At 43.6% G+C, this 14,866-nt stretch overlaps 1 protein-coding gene across 1 annotated transcript in view; it reads right to left on the bottom strand.

Annotated features, from left to right (window-relative positions):
- Positions 1–6,589: 6,589 nt before the first annotated feature.
- The window catches only part of MYO5B (myosin VB), a 268,746-nt gene continuing 260,469 nt past the window's right edge, over positions 6,590–14,866 (bottom strand). Inside the window, exons 38-39 of the mRNA XM_083404620.1 lie at positions 14,408–14,488; positions 6,590–13,316 (exon numbers count right to left, since the gene is read on the bottom strand). Of these exons, the coding sequence (XP_083260746.1) occupies positions 13,164–13,316; positions 14,408–14,488 (234 nt within the window). The 3' untranslated portion in view covers positions 6,590–13,163. The remainder of the gene's footprint in view (positions 13,317–14,407; positions 14,489–14,866) is intronic.

Genomic DNA, 14,866 nt, shown 5'->3' with positions numbered 1-14,866 from the left:
ATAGCACAGCTTGTTCCCTAAGTTTTATGGCAATTGCGCAGAATTTGTACACCCTTAACGTGATCTCAGGATCCTTGTCGTCTACCAGGGATTTGGCATTGGAGTTCAGATTCATTCGGAGATTTTTGCATCGATAATAACACAAAATGCATAATTAAAACAAGAAAAGCAAAACAATAACTGCCCCCCCCCAAGTTGGTGGTGCATTCTGGCTCCTCACAGACCTGTGATTGCTCGTACTTTTTAACAAACCAAAGTTCCCAGGATTCTTTGGGGTGTGTGCTTTCGTTTTATGGTGTGTACCCACATACCTCTCAAGGTTTTCCCCTCCCTGCATCTCTAACTGCAAGGAGCCACTTAAGGAGCCCAAAGGAGTGAGCAAACATGCAAATCCATCAGTTTTGAACCATGTACCTTTTATCACTTTATCTCTCCAAGTCTTCCAAACAACTATGTCATTGGGCAGCCAGGATAAATACTGATAGTAAATAAGCAAAGAAGCAAATAAGATGTCTGCAAACATAACGTGGACGCTGGCAACATCAACCCCACCAGGACACAGACAGGCTGTGCATCCGTAGCATTCACCAGTCAAGGAATGGCTGCTGGGAGGAATGCAATGGTACATCTGTAACAGCGAAACTGGCCGCCTTTAACTTACCCAGCTTCATCTTCCCCACAGCAGGGCTTGTAACTTTCCAGCGGTTTGACTTCACTCCCAAAGGCACACTTCCTCCATTATCTCAAAGGCAGACGGATGCCAACAGAAACAAAGCACAAAACTCAAAATCTTTGTCATCTTTGGTAGGTCCTAATAATGTTATTACCTTACTAGGTAATAACCCTCTTGTAATATACCAGCACATCATCCTGCAATTTTTGCTTGAATATTCTCCTTTAGCTAATTTTTGTTGCTTCTTAAATGTTTGTAGACGGTTTTTGGAAAATTCATAGTGAGCCTCCCAAACAGAGGTTGTTCGGTTGTGCAAAGCCACTCAGTGGAGAAAAAACGAGAGGGCTGTTACTACACCCCTTGTAGACTCCTGGCATATCTGATAGGCCAGTGTGGGAAGTGGGATAGATGGATCTTGGATATGATCCATCCGAGATCTCATTGAATCCATTTGGCCTTTCCCGACTGGGTGGTCTTCAGTCACATACCAGCAAATTTGTGTTGTGCAATTATAGCTTATTGGGAGGGTCTTGCTCAACAAGCACTCTTTCCTCAAAAGATAGTAAACTTTTTGCTTTATCTGCAGAAGGTCTCAAGGTCCAGTCTCTGGCATATCCAGTTGAGAAGGGTCAGGTAGAAGGTGATGAGAAAGACCCTTGTGAGGGACTCTGAATCAGAGGAGACAATCCTAGGCTATATACAAACACCTGGTATAAGACATATTCCTAAATTCCTAGGGGTAGATTGCTAAATTAAGTTTTTAAAAATCCAAAGGGGCAAAAAAAGAGCCAACATTCGCAGACTGCACTCAGTAGAGGCCCAAATGCTGTTTCAAATCTCATGGGTTGAACCTAATTGTGAAGTTTTGTAGCACTGGTTTCTTTTAACAGTCTGGGTTAACACCCAGCCTCCTGTTTTGAAGGGGAGGCAGCAGTATGGATGGCAGTTTACAGAATCAAATGTCTCCACTGCATTATGAGTATGAGGCATTTATATTTTGTCAAAATAAATATGCACTGAAACAAGATAATATATGTGACAAGCCAAAGCTGGGAGCTTTAGTGGAGGGTGAAAAGGCATACTAGACCATGTTTTTGCTATCATTTATTATGAAATCACTTTAAGATGCTTCATGAATGAAATCGATATAAGGCTGTCAGTTTCATGCCTTTTCTGTCATGAAGAACCTGGAGTATCTCAGATTGCTGTTCTTGGGTTATTATTCATATCAGAAATAGATGTATGCAACCTTCCCAAAGCAGTAGCATATTATGTAAAATACTGAAAAAGACATTATCAGCCTTCTGTTGTCATAGTTCTTGGGAATCGTAGATTCAGTGATCCTGTTTGCAAGCCCTCTTCTTTGCCCTGCTGCAATGGGTTTTCAGGCTCTTTACCCCTCTGCTTCTGCAGTCCTTAACTTATGCATCAACAATCCCAGGCTTTTCTCTGTTCACTCTGTCTTATCATTTTGTTTGAGTTTTCTATTGCTGTTACTTCTTTTTCTCATCTCTGCTTCAGTGTAGGGAGGGAGAAGATGCATACATATATCCATAGAATTTTTCTTAAAATATATGATTCTGCACTGGGAGCGGGGGCTCAGGAAGGTGGAAAAAGGGGCTAGATCAGGAGTGAAAATAAATTTTCTAATCTATCTTGTTCATAAGTTCTTGAAAAACTCTCACCGTTGCAGTTCCTGGTCTGTGATGAATAGCCCACTGCGCAATCTGAGTTCTGTGGAACTGAATGATGGAATTTGTGCTAACAAAGGCATCTGAGACCAAGAAATAACTGTTATGTCCCAAGTTCTGCAGTTGGATGCTGATCTACAAAAAGAAACTTAAGGAACAATAAAAGGTGTTCCTTAAGTGTTTCTAAGTAGATTTAAACACAGCCTGTCTATATTATGGATATGTCGTAGTTAAGAGTGTTGAACCTGGGGAGATCTGATTGGTGAGATCTGAGTTCAGATTTTTACCCAGCCATGAAACCTCCTGGCTGACTTTGAACCAGTCGTGCGCTGTCAGCCTAAACTACCTACCTGAGTAAGAGTTGCTTCTGAATGCCAGGAAACTGCAGGAGAGGAGAGGGCCCTTTTGCTCCTCTTGTGGGTTTCCCCATGGCATCTGTTTGGCCACTCTGAGAGCAGGGTGCTGGACTAGACGGGCCATTGGCCCGCTGCAACAGGCTCTTCTTAGGTCCCTCATAGTTCGGAGGAGAACCATATACAGTGGTACCTTGGATTACATATGCTTCAGGTTACAGACTCCGCTAACCCAGAAATAGTACCTTGGGTTAAGAACTTTGCTTCAGGATGAGAACAGAAATTGTGTGGTGGTGGTGTGGCAGCAGCGGGAGGCCCCATTAGCTAAAGTGGTGCGTCAGGTTAAGAACAGTTTCAGGTTAAGAACGGACCTACGGAACCAATTAAGTATTTAACCTGAAGTACCACTGTACAGTGGTGCCCCGCAAGACGAATGCCTCGGAAGACGAAAAACCCGCTAGACGAAAGGGTTTTTCATTTTCTGAGGTGCTTCGTAAGACAGATTTTCCAAAGGGCTTGCTTCGCTAGACGAAACAGCCCTGCCTCTCCTGTCATGGTGACGGTCGCACGCTCGCTTCCCCGCTCCTCTGGCTCCCTCCCACCTTCCTGCTGATGGCTGACCTTCCGGCTGCGTCACGCCGCTGCCCACCGCCCTCGCGCGCTCCCCTCAGGAGCCGTTGCCGCCAGCAGCCAGCGCTGCAGCCGGAGTCGCGCTCCTGAGCCCCACGGGGACCAGGGTGTTGCCTGCGTGCGTCTGGACATGCGCGCGTTCTTGGAAAGCGCACGCCTGCGTCTGCAAGGGAGAGAAAGGATCCTGGAGCTGAGATCTCCTTGCAGGGTGGGTTCTGGGGCAGGCGAGGAGGAGGAGGAGGAGGAGGGCTCCTCTAGTCTAAGCGAGGTGGGTTCTTCCCAGCCCGTGTGGTTCTCATTAGAGTCGGCAGCCAAGGAACTCCGAGCTGGAGAGACCAAACCAGAGAGCGCGCACGAGAGAGAGAGGATTCTGCAGGAGGGGAAGAGGGGAGCGAGAGGGCAGCAGCTGCGTCGTGAGGTGTCCACAAGGCGCGGTGAGTCCAAGGACCGGCTGCGGCAGCTGCCCTGCTTCTCCCCACCCCTCCCCGCCATGGTGCTTCGCAAGACGAAAAAACTTGCTCTACGAAAAAACTCGCGGAACGAATTAATTTCGTCTTGCGAGGCACCACTGTACCTGATTCATTGCAGGAGTTGCTAGATTTATCACATTTATATCTCAGTCAATAGAGTGTAAGACTCAATCATGGGTTGGAGCCCCACTTTGGGCAAAAGATTCCTGCATTGCAGGGGGTTGGATTCGATGATCTTCATAGTCCCTTGCAATGCTACAATTCTGTGAAACTCACTCTTTCCCCATTCCAAAACTTTTAACCTTTTAAATCCCACTGTGTAAGAATTGGTACCTTCCAGACTTTCAAATGCTAAGATCTTTATTGACATATGTTAATATCCCAAACGTTGAATTCTTTTGCCTCCATGCCTCATGAATGTATTCGGTGGGGCAGCTAAAATTGTGCCCGTGCCTATTTTGGAATAGGACTAGCATTGTAGCAAGGCACACCCCATTTGCGCTGAACTGTTCCAGAAATTAAGCACACTCACTTACCGTATTTTTTGCTCTATAAGACTCACTTTTTCCCTCCTAAAAAGTAAGGGGAAATGTGTGTGCGTCTTATGGAGCGAATGCAGGCTGTGCAGCTATCCCAAAAGCCAGAACAGCAAGAGGGATTGCTGCTTTCGCTGCGCAGCGATCCCTCTTGCTGTTCTGGCTTCTGGGATTCAGAATATTTTTTTTCTTATTTTCCTTCTCCAAAAACTAGGTGCGTCTTGTGGTCTGGTGCGTCTTATAGAGTGAAAAATACGGTATATATCAGTTACCTCTGAATACTTTTCACAGAATACAGGTTTTTCTCCAAAAGCTTCTGGAGGGGCTGCCACATTGTAACCCTACCCTTCTAACGACTCATAGCAAATATATTTGTTCTCCCTTGCAGATTTCTTCACGTGGCCCTTGGATCCTGCAGCACAAGCTGCCACGCAGAGAATGAAACAAATGCAAGTAATCCACAGTGTTTAATGGCAGGCTGCTTTTTTAAATAAATGTAATGAAAGGATACCCAATAGTATAGTGTGCTATTGGTTTGGTTTTGCCTTGTCTTGGCTGTAGGTTGTTAGTGAGTTCCTCCCATTATGGTCCAGAGTTTTTCAAACCACCTTAGCTTTTCTCCTGCTTTCCCATGATTCACTACAGGGAGTCTGTATAGGGAGTCCCTATAAGCAATAGGGAAAACAGACCTTTTGTTGCATTTTCCTTAACTGTAGTTGAAACAGCATTAAAGGCTGAAATCCATAAAGCTTCTACCACTGAGGAGGCCCATCACATATGCCATAAAGTGTCATGGACTTCACACCTTGTCTAGCATAGAGAGCTTTTTACCTGCAACTCTAAACAGCTTCAACAGGGTACAGGTTGCTATCTTGTACCCCTGCAGAGATGGAATAGATGTATTCACCCTGTCACCCCTTATTCCATTAAATTTTACTTTTTTATAAGCTTGACTTTATTGCTCTTGGTCTGTCAGAAGCAACCATGAACCAAATGGGAATGTGAATTGTTTTATTGGCACTTCGTTGCTATAATGATGTTTGCTCTTCAGAAGTGTTAATTCAGGAACCCCTAGAAGCCATAATTATTTAAAAAACCACAAGCCCTCTAATCAGAGGTCTACCTTTTAAGCCTCCAGTTCACTTAGGTACAAGCCCCATCATGTTCAGTGGGGCCTCCTCCCAAGTAAGGATTCCTTACTTATTATTCCTGCCCTAGTCTTCACATTTCAAATTGGATTGTTTCTCAAAAGGCCAGAGTACGTTTTCTTTTCCTAGGATAGAATTGTTCAAGAAAATCAGTATGCAAATACATTGTGGGCCCTCAGGTTTAACACTGAAATATATTCCCCTATCTGGGACGCGGGTGGCGCTGTGGGTAAAACCTCAGCGCCTAGGACTTGCCGATCGCATGGTCGGCGGTTCGAATCCCCACGGCGGGGTGTGCTCCCGTCGTTCGGTCCCTGCCAACCTAGCAGTTCGAAAGCACCTCCGGGTGCAAGTAGATAAATAGGGACCGCTTACCAGCGGGAAGGTAAACGGCGTTCCTTGTGCTGCGCTGGCTCACCAGATGCAGCTTGTCACGCTGGCCACGTGACCCGGAAGTGTCTGCGGACAGCGCTGGCTCCCGGCCTCTTGAGTGAGATGGGCGCACAACCCTAGAGTCTGGCAAGACTGGCCCGTACGGGCAGGGGTACCTTTACCTATATTTTCCTATCAGCTTGTACTTCTCTATTCTGCCAAATGAAACCAGGGATGTATATCTGTGTATGCAAGATGCAAATTTCTTGCATACAGCAGTGCAGAGATGAGAACCTTTTGTAAAATGCTTTTGGGGAAGAACTGACGTGGATAAAAGGAGGTATTGTAGTCCCTTTTCCCATCCTCTCACCATCCTTACAAATTGGGGCCATCAGGATCTGGCTGGCTCTGGGCTCAAACTCGCCCTTCAACTGATATATATTTGTTTACTCTCTCTCTCTCTCTATATATATGTATATGAATATTTTTTAAAAAAATAATGGTATACTGATACTTTACCAGACATGCACCCCGCTGGCAAAACCACAGGTGGATGTGTTTAGGGTCAGAGAGCCAGCCAGGTGCGTTCTGAAAATGTCAACTCATCCTCAATTCTGCCCATGAGGATTACGCCTTTGAAATGGGGATTGTCAATCTCATGCAAATACGACGTTTTCAATGCAGTGCACTAGAAAATAAGTCCCAACAGCCTCCCACATATTCCAAAGTATTTATTTCACAATATTTTATGCACAGCTGAAGGACAGGACTATTTGTCGTTTTCCTACAAACAGAAAGTGTAGTTTACAGATCTGTTCAAAATGGAAAAATATTTCTTTTACCAGCAGTATCATTTCATCTACATTTTTGGGACTTGCCTTCAAAAGTCATTCAAGTACCTTCAGAGCGGCCGACCTATCAACCTGTGGTGTCTTAAGACTTGGCATGCACACAGCAAACCCTGGATTGAGTACTGCTAGGCAAATCCTTATTTCCCTTTTGCACATCCATTTTTACTGTCAGGCCTTTGTGTTCTTTGAACAATTCTAGTATTTAAGGGGAATGTTACTGGCTGCTTGTATTTAAAATATTCAGCCTCAATTCAGAAAGCAAACTGTTCTGTTACACCTTCAAATACATAAAAATCCAATGGGTTGAGGAGACAGGCGTAAACAGGCTTGTACAATATATTTTGATTGGCACAGTTATTGTAGCTGGCTATCCATAATCCCAAGTCATTCTGACCACTAAAATCACAGTCCTATTACAGTTTCTGACAATAAGAAACAAGTTCATGTTGTTAATGTAGTGCTGGCATGAGGAGGAAATATGGCTTAGTGTTAATACACCTTTACAAACGCTTGCAGCGGCCTGGTCAGCCACTGCAAATTCTTGCATACTTTATTTCTATAACATCTTAAAAGGGACAATAGGAACGTAATGCTTCTGTTGTCTTAATCCTGTTTCAGGAGTTCAGGAGCAGGCTTGTGTGCCTGTGTGCTCCTCTACTCATGCTGAATTTCCACTGCCCTTAACTTTTATTTCAGTGTCACCACTGGTGTCAGTCAAGGTTCCTACTTAAGCATTAGCTGCAACTAGCAGTGGTACTGATGTAATAGAAAAATGTGATTAACAGGTGGTGGGGAAGAGGGAACACACAGACCCATGGCCTGCTACCAGTGTCTTAATCCTGGTACACACATAATATTGCAGCATGATTTTAAATAGGCATGATCGTGTAGTCAAATAGCTGATTTCACTGGCAGTTGTTGATTTTCATAGGGTATAGGTCTGACCAGTCTCCCTTCAATAAATAAAGTTATGGTGCTGGGGTACCCTAATGCCCAGCTCTGACAATTAGTTTCAAGGGCACAGCCAGTACTATAGGGCAGCCAATTCGCTTTGGGGGTTTAGATTCAATGCAAACTGTCCATGTTCATTGAACAAATATATGATGAAGTTGTGCAGACACCCTGTTATGAACCCCTGTTTATTGCATTATAGTACAGTAATTTGAAGCCTTGAGCAGAGGAGGCAAACCTGTAGCTCTCCAGCTATTTTTGGGCTACCGCTCCCAGCGTCGCTGACCATTTGGCATGCTGGTTGGGGCTGACGGGAATTGGAGTGCCTCAGGTTAGTCACCCTTGTCCTAAAGAAGTGACAAAATAAAGCCAGCACAGATCAAAACCAAGTCCGCACCCACCCAAACAGTGTGGGAATCAGCCCCAAGAAGTTCAGTGACTTTATAGGATTTCTGCCAAGTCTAGGAAATTGAAATGCTCCCTTCTCTCTTTGGAAGTCTGCTGCTGTTGGAAGAGGATAGACAAAGATGTTTGGTAATGGCTGCAGATTTCTTCCAGCCTCAGTTGATATGTTCCTGCTGCTGCATAGAAAATCTTTGTAACACCCTTTCTCAACCTGCAATCTCATTGCTGGCTGGAAGGGAGTAACAAAAGTGGGTTGGGTTGTTGTTTTTTTGCTAGCTATGGCACCATTCATGGAATAGCGATCAATGACTGCTTCACCAGCACATGATCATCAGCTAATTGCTACAGTAAGAATTTCACACATGAATTTGTCTCTGGGAGCAGTTCCAATAGTTATAAAAAGATCCATGCCCAAATTTAACTGACACATAATTATGAATTACTGACTCAGGAAGAAATTCCTTAAGTTGCTCACTGGTGACGTGTTCTTTCCATACTAGCTGGACTAAGTATAGAGAAGTTACATGCTGGGCTATTCGTTGCTAGAGGATCTTCAACATTGCTAATTTGACTGCTATCCCCATTCAATTGCCCTTTATTATGAGGAATGTAATATATGCTGTCTTCTCTCCTCCCCCTTCTCAATTTGTGGGTCTGAATGCATTTTTTATTTATTTTTTTGCTGTTAATATGTGTGCTGATTAATTATGGATGTGTGTTCCTACAAAGCAGGGTTTTCCATGTTAGCAAAAGGGGGTGCGTGCGAGCAAGCAAGCCTGCACATCCACACTTTTGGACAGATTTCCCTTTAAAAAGCCATGTATGGGGTAAAGGCTTAGAAACTGCTTGGGGAAAGGGCATTAAACCCCGCTGTATATGCAGTTTGGATTCTGTGGAATTGCTAGACTGCATCTATTGTTTACAGTGAATACTGAACTTGCTTCATGGACTTTTGAACATGTCTGCTTCAGAATTTCCAGTGTCAACTGTCTACTTACAACTCCAAAGGCAATTTTTGGTGACATTTAAAGGTTTCCCCAGAATTATTAACACTCAGTCTTGAAAAAATAGTGATTGAGAATAATGGTGAAAAGGCACACAGTGGGAAAGTACTCTATCAGAAATATTTTAAAATGATGAAATAAATGACACCAACCACCTTTTTGAACTGTGCTAAAGAGTTTTAAATGACATTTAAATGGCTGATGAGGAAGGGAGAGAAGGCTTGTTTGTGCAGGGCAATACCAGTGAATTGGCTTTTTAAAAAGTAAGTCCCAAGATATCTTAAAAACAGATAACATAAAAATTACATACATCAAATATATTTAACATGAGATCCTTCTGAAAATCCTTTGCAGTTAAATATTACAGTTATTTACTCAGTTCATATCTCTTTCTATACTAACAGTTAGATTTTTAAAATATACACAGATATAATACATAATATAAATAAATTCTCCTTGCAGTGCTGTAGTGAAATACCATTATCCTCAGGAAGAACATTAGCCACATTTTATAAATACGTTTTCTAGGATCACTGTGAAAGTGGGTTCTGCAGCTCCCTTTCAGTTAGCCTACCTGGTTAGAATTATGGTTAGCAATGCATGGTGATTCAGTTGCAGCTGGAACACTTTAAAAAATTGCACAACTGGATACACAGAAACAGGTGCAACTAGAGAAACTGTGTGAACACATACTTTCTGCTTAGTCTAGAGTGCAGGACAACACTAAATTCTGCATTGCACTGGAGATATCAGGAGCAGTCACCCAGTTCACCTCCCCCCCGACGTTTAAGGAGGCAAATGCTCTAGTTCATCACAACTGGCAGAGTGCCCCAACCTCAGGCTGATTGTTTGGGAGATGGAAGATTTGATCCTGGGAAGAGAACATAATGCAGAAAGAAAATTACCTGGCTGCTGCAGTACTGACTGTGGCTTGGATGCTGCTATTCTTGCTTTTATGTCATTTAATTGACCATTACTGTGCACTGGCTAAAGAAAAAAAGAAGTGCCTGGAATTTATTATTTTAAAAAGAAGCTTCAAAGGAAATCTCTTCAGTCATGCTGGAAAGAGACAGTTGTGGTATAAAGAAAGTTGTTTGCCAAGGTCAAGGAGAAGAATGGCTTTGTTCAGTGAAGGCAACATACTTACTGTGCTTCCTTATTCTATCAAGCTTCAAACCCACAAAGCTGGCATGCCTAAGCACAAGGGGTCAGTCATGGCAACTGCTGGGGAAAGGCTCTGTCCAACATTGGTTTGCTGCATGCAGGAAGTCACAAGAGAAAGAGGCAAAGTTTGCCATGAGAACTGGCACTTTCTATGCCCAAGTAGGGTGTGAATGAGGAACAATGCGGGGTGGGGGGTGGGGTGTGTGTGTCAGGGAAGGATTCCCTTGGCTGGAGCATTATTGGGTAATTTCACCACCATGAGACTGGCTGAAACCTAACTGGGCACCTTTGGCAGGGGCAAAAAACTACCAAACAAGCTCAAGGCACTGTAGAACTGAAGCAAATTCAGCTGAAGAAGTAAATGTCTCAAATGCATGCTGAAGCAATCGTTACTTGCTATAGTTACTGGTTTAGGAATATGAAAAGCTGTATTAAACCATGGTCCCCAGAATAGTTCCATTTTGTATTATAACCTCTGTTCAACTGCAATGTTAATACACTGGAGTGTTGCAGCAGCGGATTTGTAAGTGCACATTAGAAATGCTGAGTGAGAGAGATGATTTTTGTGTGTAAGTTGACTGCTGGACTTTACTTGTTTCTCCCTCTCTCTGCATATTGTTCTTCCAAGGACTCGATACTGTAAGGTGTTGAGCAACGTAGCCTTGAATCAGCAGTACCTCAATATGCAGACTGCTGAACTTTTAAAAAAAGAGAGCAGTGACCCTTGGGGACTCACCACCTGCTAAAAATGGGCAAGTACTCCAGTTCTTTTCTGAATCAGACCAGAATGCTTAGGACCAGTCCGTTGGTAAAAACTGTACTCTATTATAAGGGAGATACTTCGCAAGCTGGGTATTCGATTTGCAGCAGTTAAAATCTCCCTCTTAGAATTGGCTAGCTGCCTAAGTTCAAGTTGCAGGAAGTTGCTCCGCATTTCTGATGCTATCTGATAGTAGGTTGAGTGTTGCCTTTGCAAAGCTTAATAGTTTTGAAAGCAACTGAATAGGTAGGAATTGCAGGTGCACTTTAATGTCGAAACAATAGAGAGTTGAGAAAGCTATTGACTTTAAACATTCTGTAACCCAAAGATTAAGAAACCATATTGGTGAAACAGTTTCTATTTGTTACACTGGTCACGTTCACATCCTGGCTTGGTAAGTGAGGATACGCATGCAGCCACTTCCCTCTTCCCTTTGCACAGGCAGGGAATTACGTCAGGAGGCTGCAGTTAACCATGGCTTCCTATCATGTGCAAACCTAGAAAGTATGGTGAATGTCTTTCAAACAAGCCAGGATACCAAGCCATGGTTTAACATTGGCTTCCAGATCCTGGGTTGTTTGGAAACCATTAAAAATAGTTTCCTGGTTTGTGTGTACTGGCAAGTCATGGTTAACAGCGGATTCCTGCTTCGTTGCCCACTTACTTAAAAGCACTGTGTGTCAGTGCACTGAGCTTGGGCAGATCCAGTTTCTTAAGCCATGTTTCATTAGGCAATCGAGTCTCTGATGGGGAAGTGGTGCTGTTAACGCTATTGCATATTAGTGCCATGTTAGGAAGTTAAAATAATTTCCCTACCCATTCTGGTTTGCTTCAAATTGCTGGCAACGATGCAAGCTCATCAGTGCTAATATCTCATTCTATTTCTCCCAAAAGGCCTCCTTGCCAACCAGCACTTTGCTACCCAATCAGATATGGTATCACACAACTTTTTCCATGGTATGAAGCAACTGCCCTCCATAACTGGCTTGGAAACAAATCACAAAGTTGGTTGAAGGCAAACCTTCCATTCAGGTTGCCCAGCCAGTCCATTCAGGTTGCCAGTCCATTCAGGTTGCCCAGCTCTGCCAGACTGTATCTTGACTTGACTTCACAATGATTCCTAACATAGGCCAAGGAATCTGTCCTGCAGATTGGCGCTGCCACTAGTAACTGTAAGGGCTACTCAAGTATGATAACAAGGAACTGACCTTTTTGTGAAGTATTTTGGACCTTGTACCCCTATCTATCTTTTCTCACAATCACAGTAAAAGCAATGTGTTCTCATACATATTCACAGGATAAAAGAGGCATAAAGATTTTGGATTGGTCCGAGTAACCTGCAGGAGTCTGCAGCGGAGCTGTAATTATAGGGCCGAACTCCTGCAGAGGTTTCTGGGTCCGTGACTTTCCTCTTTCTCAGTGTGGCACATGGACAAAATATTTATGGCCACTTAATATACTGAAGGCAGGCTGGAACTGCCCCACTGACCGCTTCTAGGTTACGGTCCGTACAAAGTTGCCTTTGGTGGAGCTGGGACAACAACTGTAACCATCTTCTTGTGCCCCAGATGCAAGGAAAAAGCATTGTTCCCTCCACCAGTTAAATTTCCTTTCGGACTACATAATTAATTCTTGGTTTGGCCTACTGCAACTTTATTTCCCGAAACAATCATTTTAAAAATGAAGGGCAGCGGCAGAAATTGAAGTTCAGTATGTGCAAGCGAGCCCCATAACCATGGACGACGTTACGATGCACGGTCATGAAGGCTTCTTTCTATCATTTCAAGATAGGATTTCTCAAACCACAACCTAAGAAAATGAAAATAGTTACTCCATTTACCAATGCTGGTGCCTTAATGGCGGCAGGGAAAGAATATTTTTAGCATGGTATCAAGTGGTACAAACCCCCACTTGTTTCAAGTATTCTTAGCAGCAAAATCTGCCTCCCCCCCCCAAAAAAAAATCCCCTCCATACAAACCAAAAAGCATCCAACCAAAAATACAAGATTAGTTTCTTATGCTATACAATTCAGCACTGATTCACTAAAGTGTATTGGTTCATCAACCATCATTTGGTCCACATTTGAAGAGATCCTTAAATTCCACTTTTTGCTTTTTTGCTTAGGAAATTTGGCTGGGAGTCAATATAGTATCTTCAAACTCTGTTGAGGAATTCCAGGCCGAGAGAAGCGGGGATGTGGATAGAGTCCATGGTTAGAGAAGAAGGGTTGAATGGAAACAGTACAGGGAACATGAACTTGAAGTCTAACAGTAGCTGTGGAGGTTCATTCCGCTCTTGCAAATTTGCCTACAAGAAATTGGGGGCAAGGGGATGGGGAAGAAAACACACACATCAGCAAACAGACAAAATGCAGCAGAGTTCAGGTTGGAACACCTGTGTGGTTGAGACCAGCCTCATCCTCAGTTGGCTTTCTGCAGTTGGAAGAGGGGACAGAGTACTAACACATCTGGTTGCCATGGTAGTCAACTGAGCAGTCAAATATTGCGAATTGATTGACTGATTCCAAGATAAAAGCCAAAGAAAAGAACTGTTTGGTAAATCGTTTGTAGTTACCAAAAACCTTCTGAAACCAAATCTTTTCATCAAGTGGCTAATTGTAAAACGTTTGGGCTAAACGGCCAACCATATTGGATTTTGAGCCATTATTCTATACCAGGACTCTGGGTCATGGGAACCAAATCATTGTGCCAAGAAAAGCTATTATCCGGCTATTCTTTTCCCTCAAAAGATCAGAATAATAGAAGGGAGGGTATGTGTGGCTGTGGATGCTGAAAAGCTCCAACCCCTTCAGAAAGTCACCATTCCCAAATCTGCAGCCTTCCGTGACTTGAAGGACATTTTTTCCCAAGGTAGGAAGCCAGGAGGAAATCTGGCAATGTTTCCAATATTGCTTCTGCAGGTCAAAGATACACGGCGTCCCTCTCACTGTTGGCCTTGTCTGTGATAGAAGCATTTTGCAACAATCAATATAAATCTGCAGAACAGGAGCACAGCACATGGCTTTGCGTGCATGGAAGGTACCAGGTTCATTGCTTGTGTCTCCACCTCCAAGGCTGCAAAGAGTTAAGGCCTGGAAAGATCTTGAGCTGAGACTGTGGAGAGTCATTGCTATTTGAAATAAACAGAACTGGGCTACACCAATGGCCTTGTGTGCTTCTATGAGTGACGCTGCACAGAAAAGGTACTAGTAGGAGGGGGAGGGAAACTGAGCATCTTGGGTTTTTTTTTTAAAAAAGGCAATATAAATGCTTTTGTATCCCTGTGATCTGTTCCTGAACCAAGGCTTTAAAAGCTCTGCCATTTAGAAAACACACATGGTTGGTTTTTCTGTGAGGCAGAGATAGAACCTCTCAATGCCTGTCTGTTGGAGCACTCACCTGAATGTTTCTTATGAAGGCTACTGTCACACGCTCTTCAAATTCATTCACGGGAGTGTAGAGATTGAGTATTTTTACAATCTGTGGACAGGAAAATAAGACGGAGGCTTAGAGGAGGGGGCATACACAGAGTAGCTGAATTGATGCAGTGCGCCCTGCATCACCCTTTATTTAAAAAAATGTAGCCACTTCTCTCAAGGAAAGAGGGAGAAAACCTAGGAACTAAGGGTGTAACTACAAGTTGCAAGGATAACACAGGGCACCCAACCTGGGTGGGGAGGGGAAAGTTAGATGCTTCCAGGTGGGAGTGGGTGCTTAACATTTGCAACAGCTGCCCAGTGATTTTTCTCCTGTAAATGCTTTTCTATGGCTGAGGGGGTAATAACCTCAGAGAGGACCTGGGGAGATCCAGGGTCAAATTCTTGCTTGGCCTTCAAGCTCACCAGTAAGGTAAAGGTA

Source organism: Podarcis tiliguerta (genome assembly GCF_965153285.1).
Source record: "Podarcis tiliguerta genome assembly, chromosome: 11".
Taxonomy (NCBI): Eukaryota; Metazoa; Chordata; class Lepidosauria; order Squamata; family Lacertidae; genus Podarcis; species Podarcis tiliguerta.
Note: the sequence above shows the minus strand (reverse complement) of the source record. Positions and strands in the feature narration are given on the sequence as shown.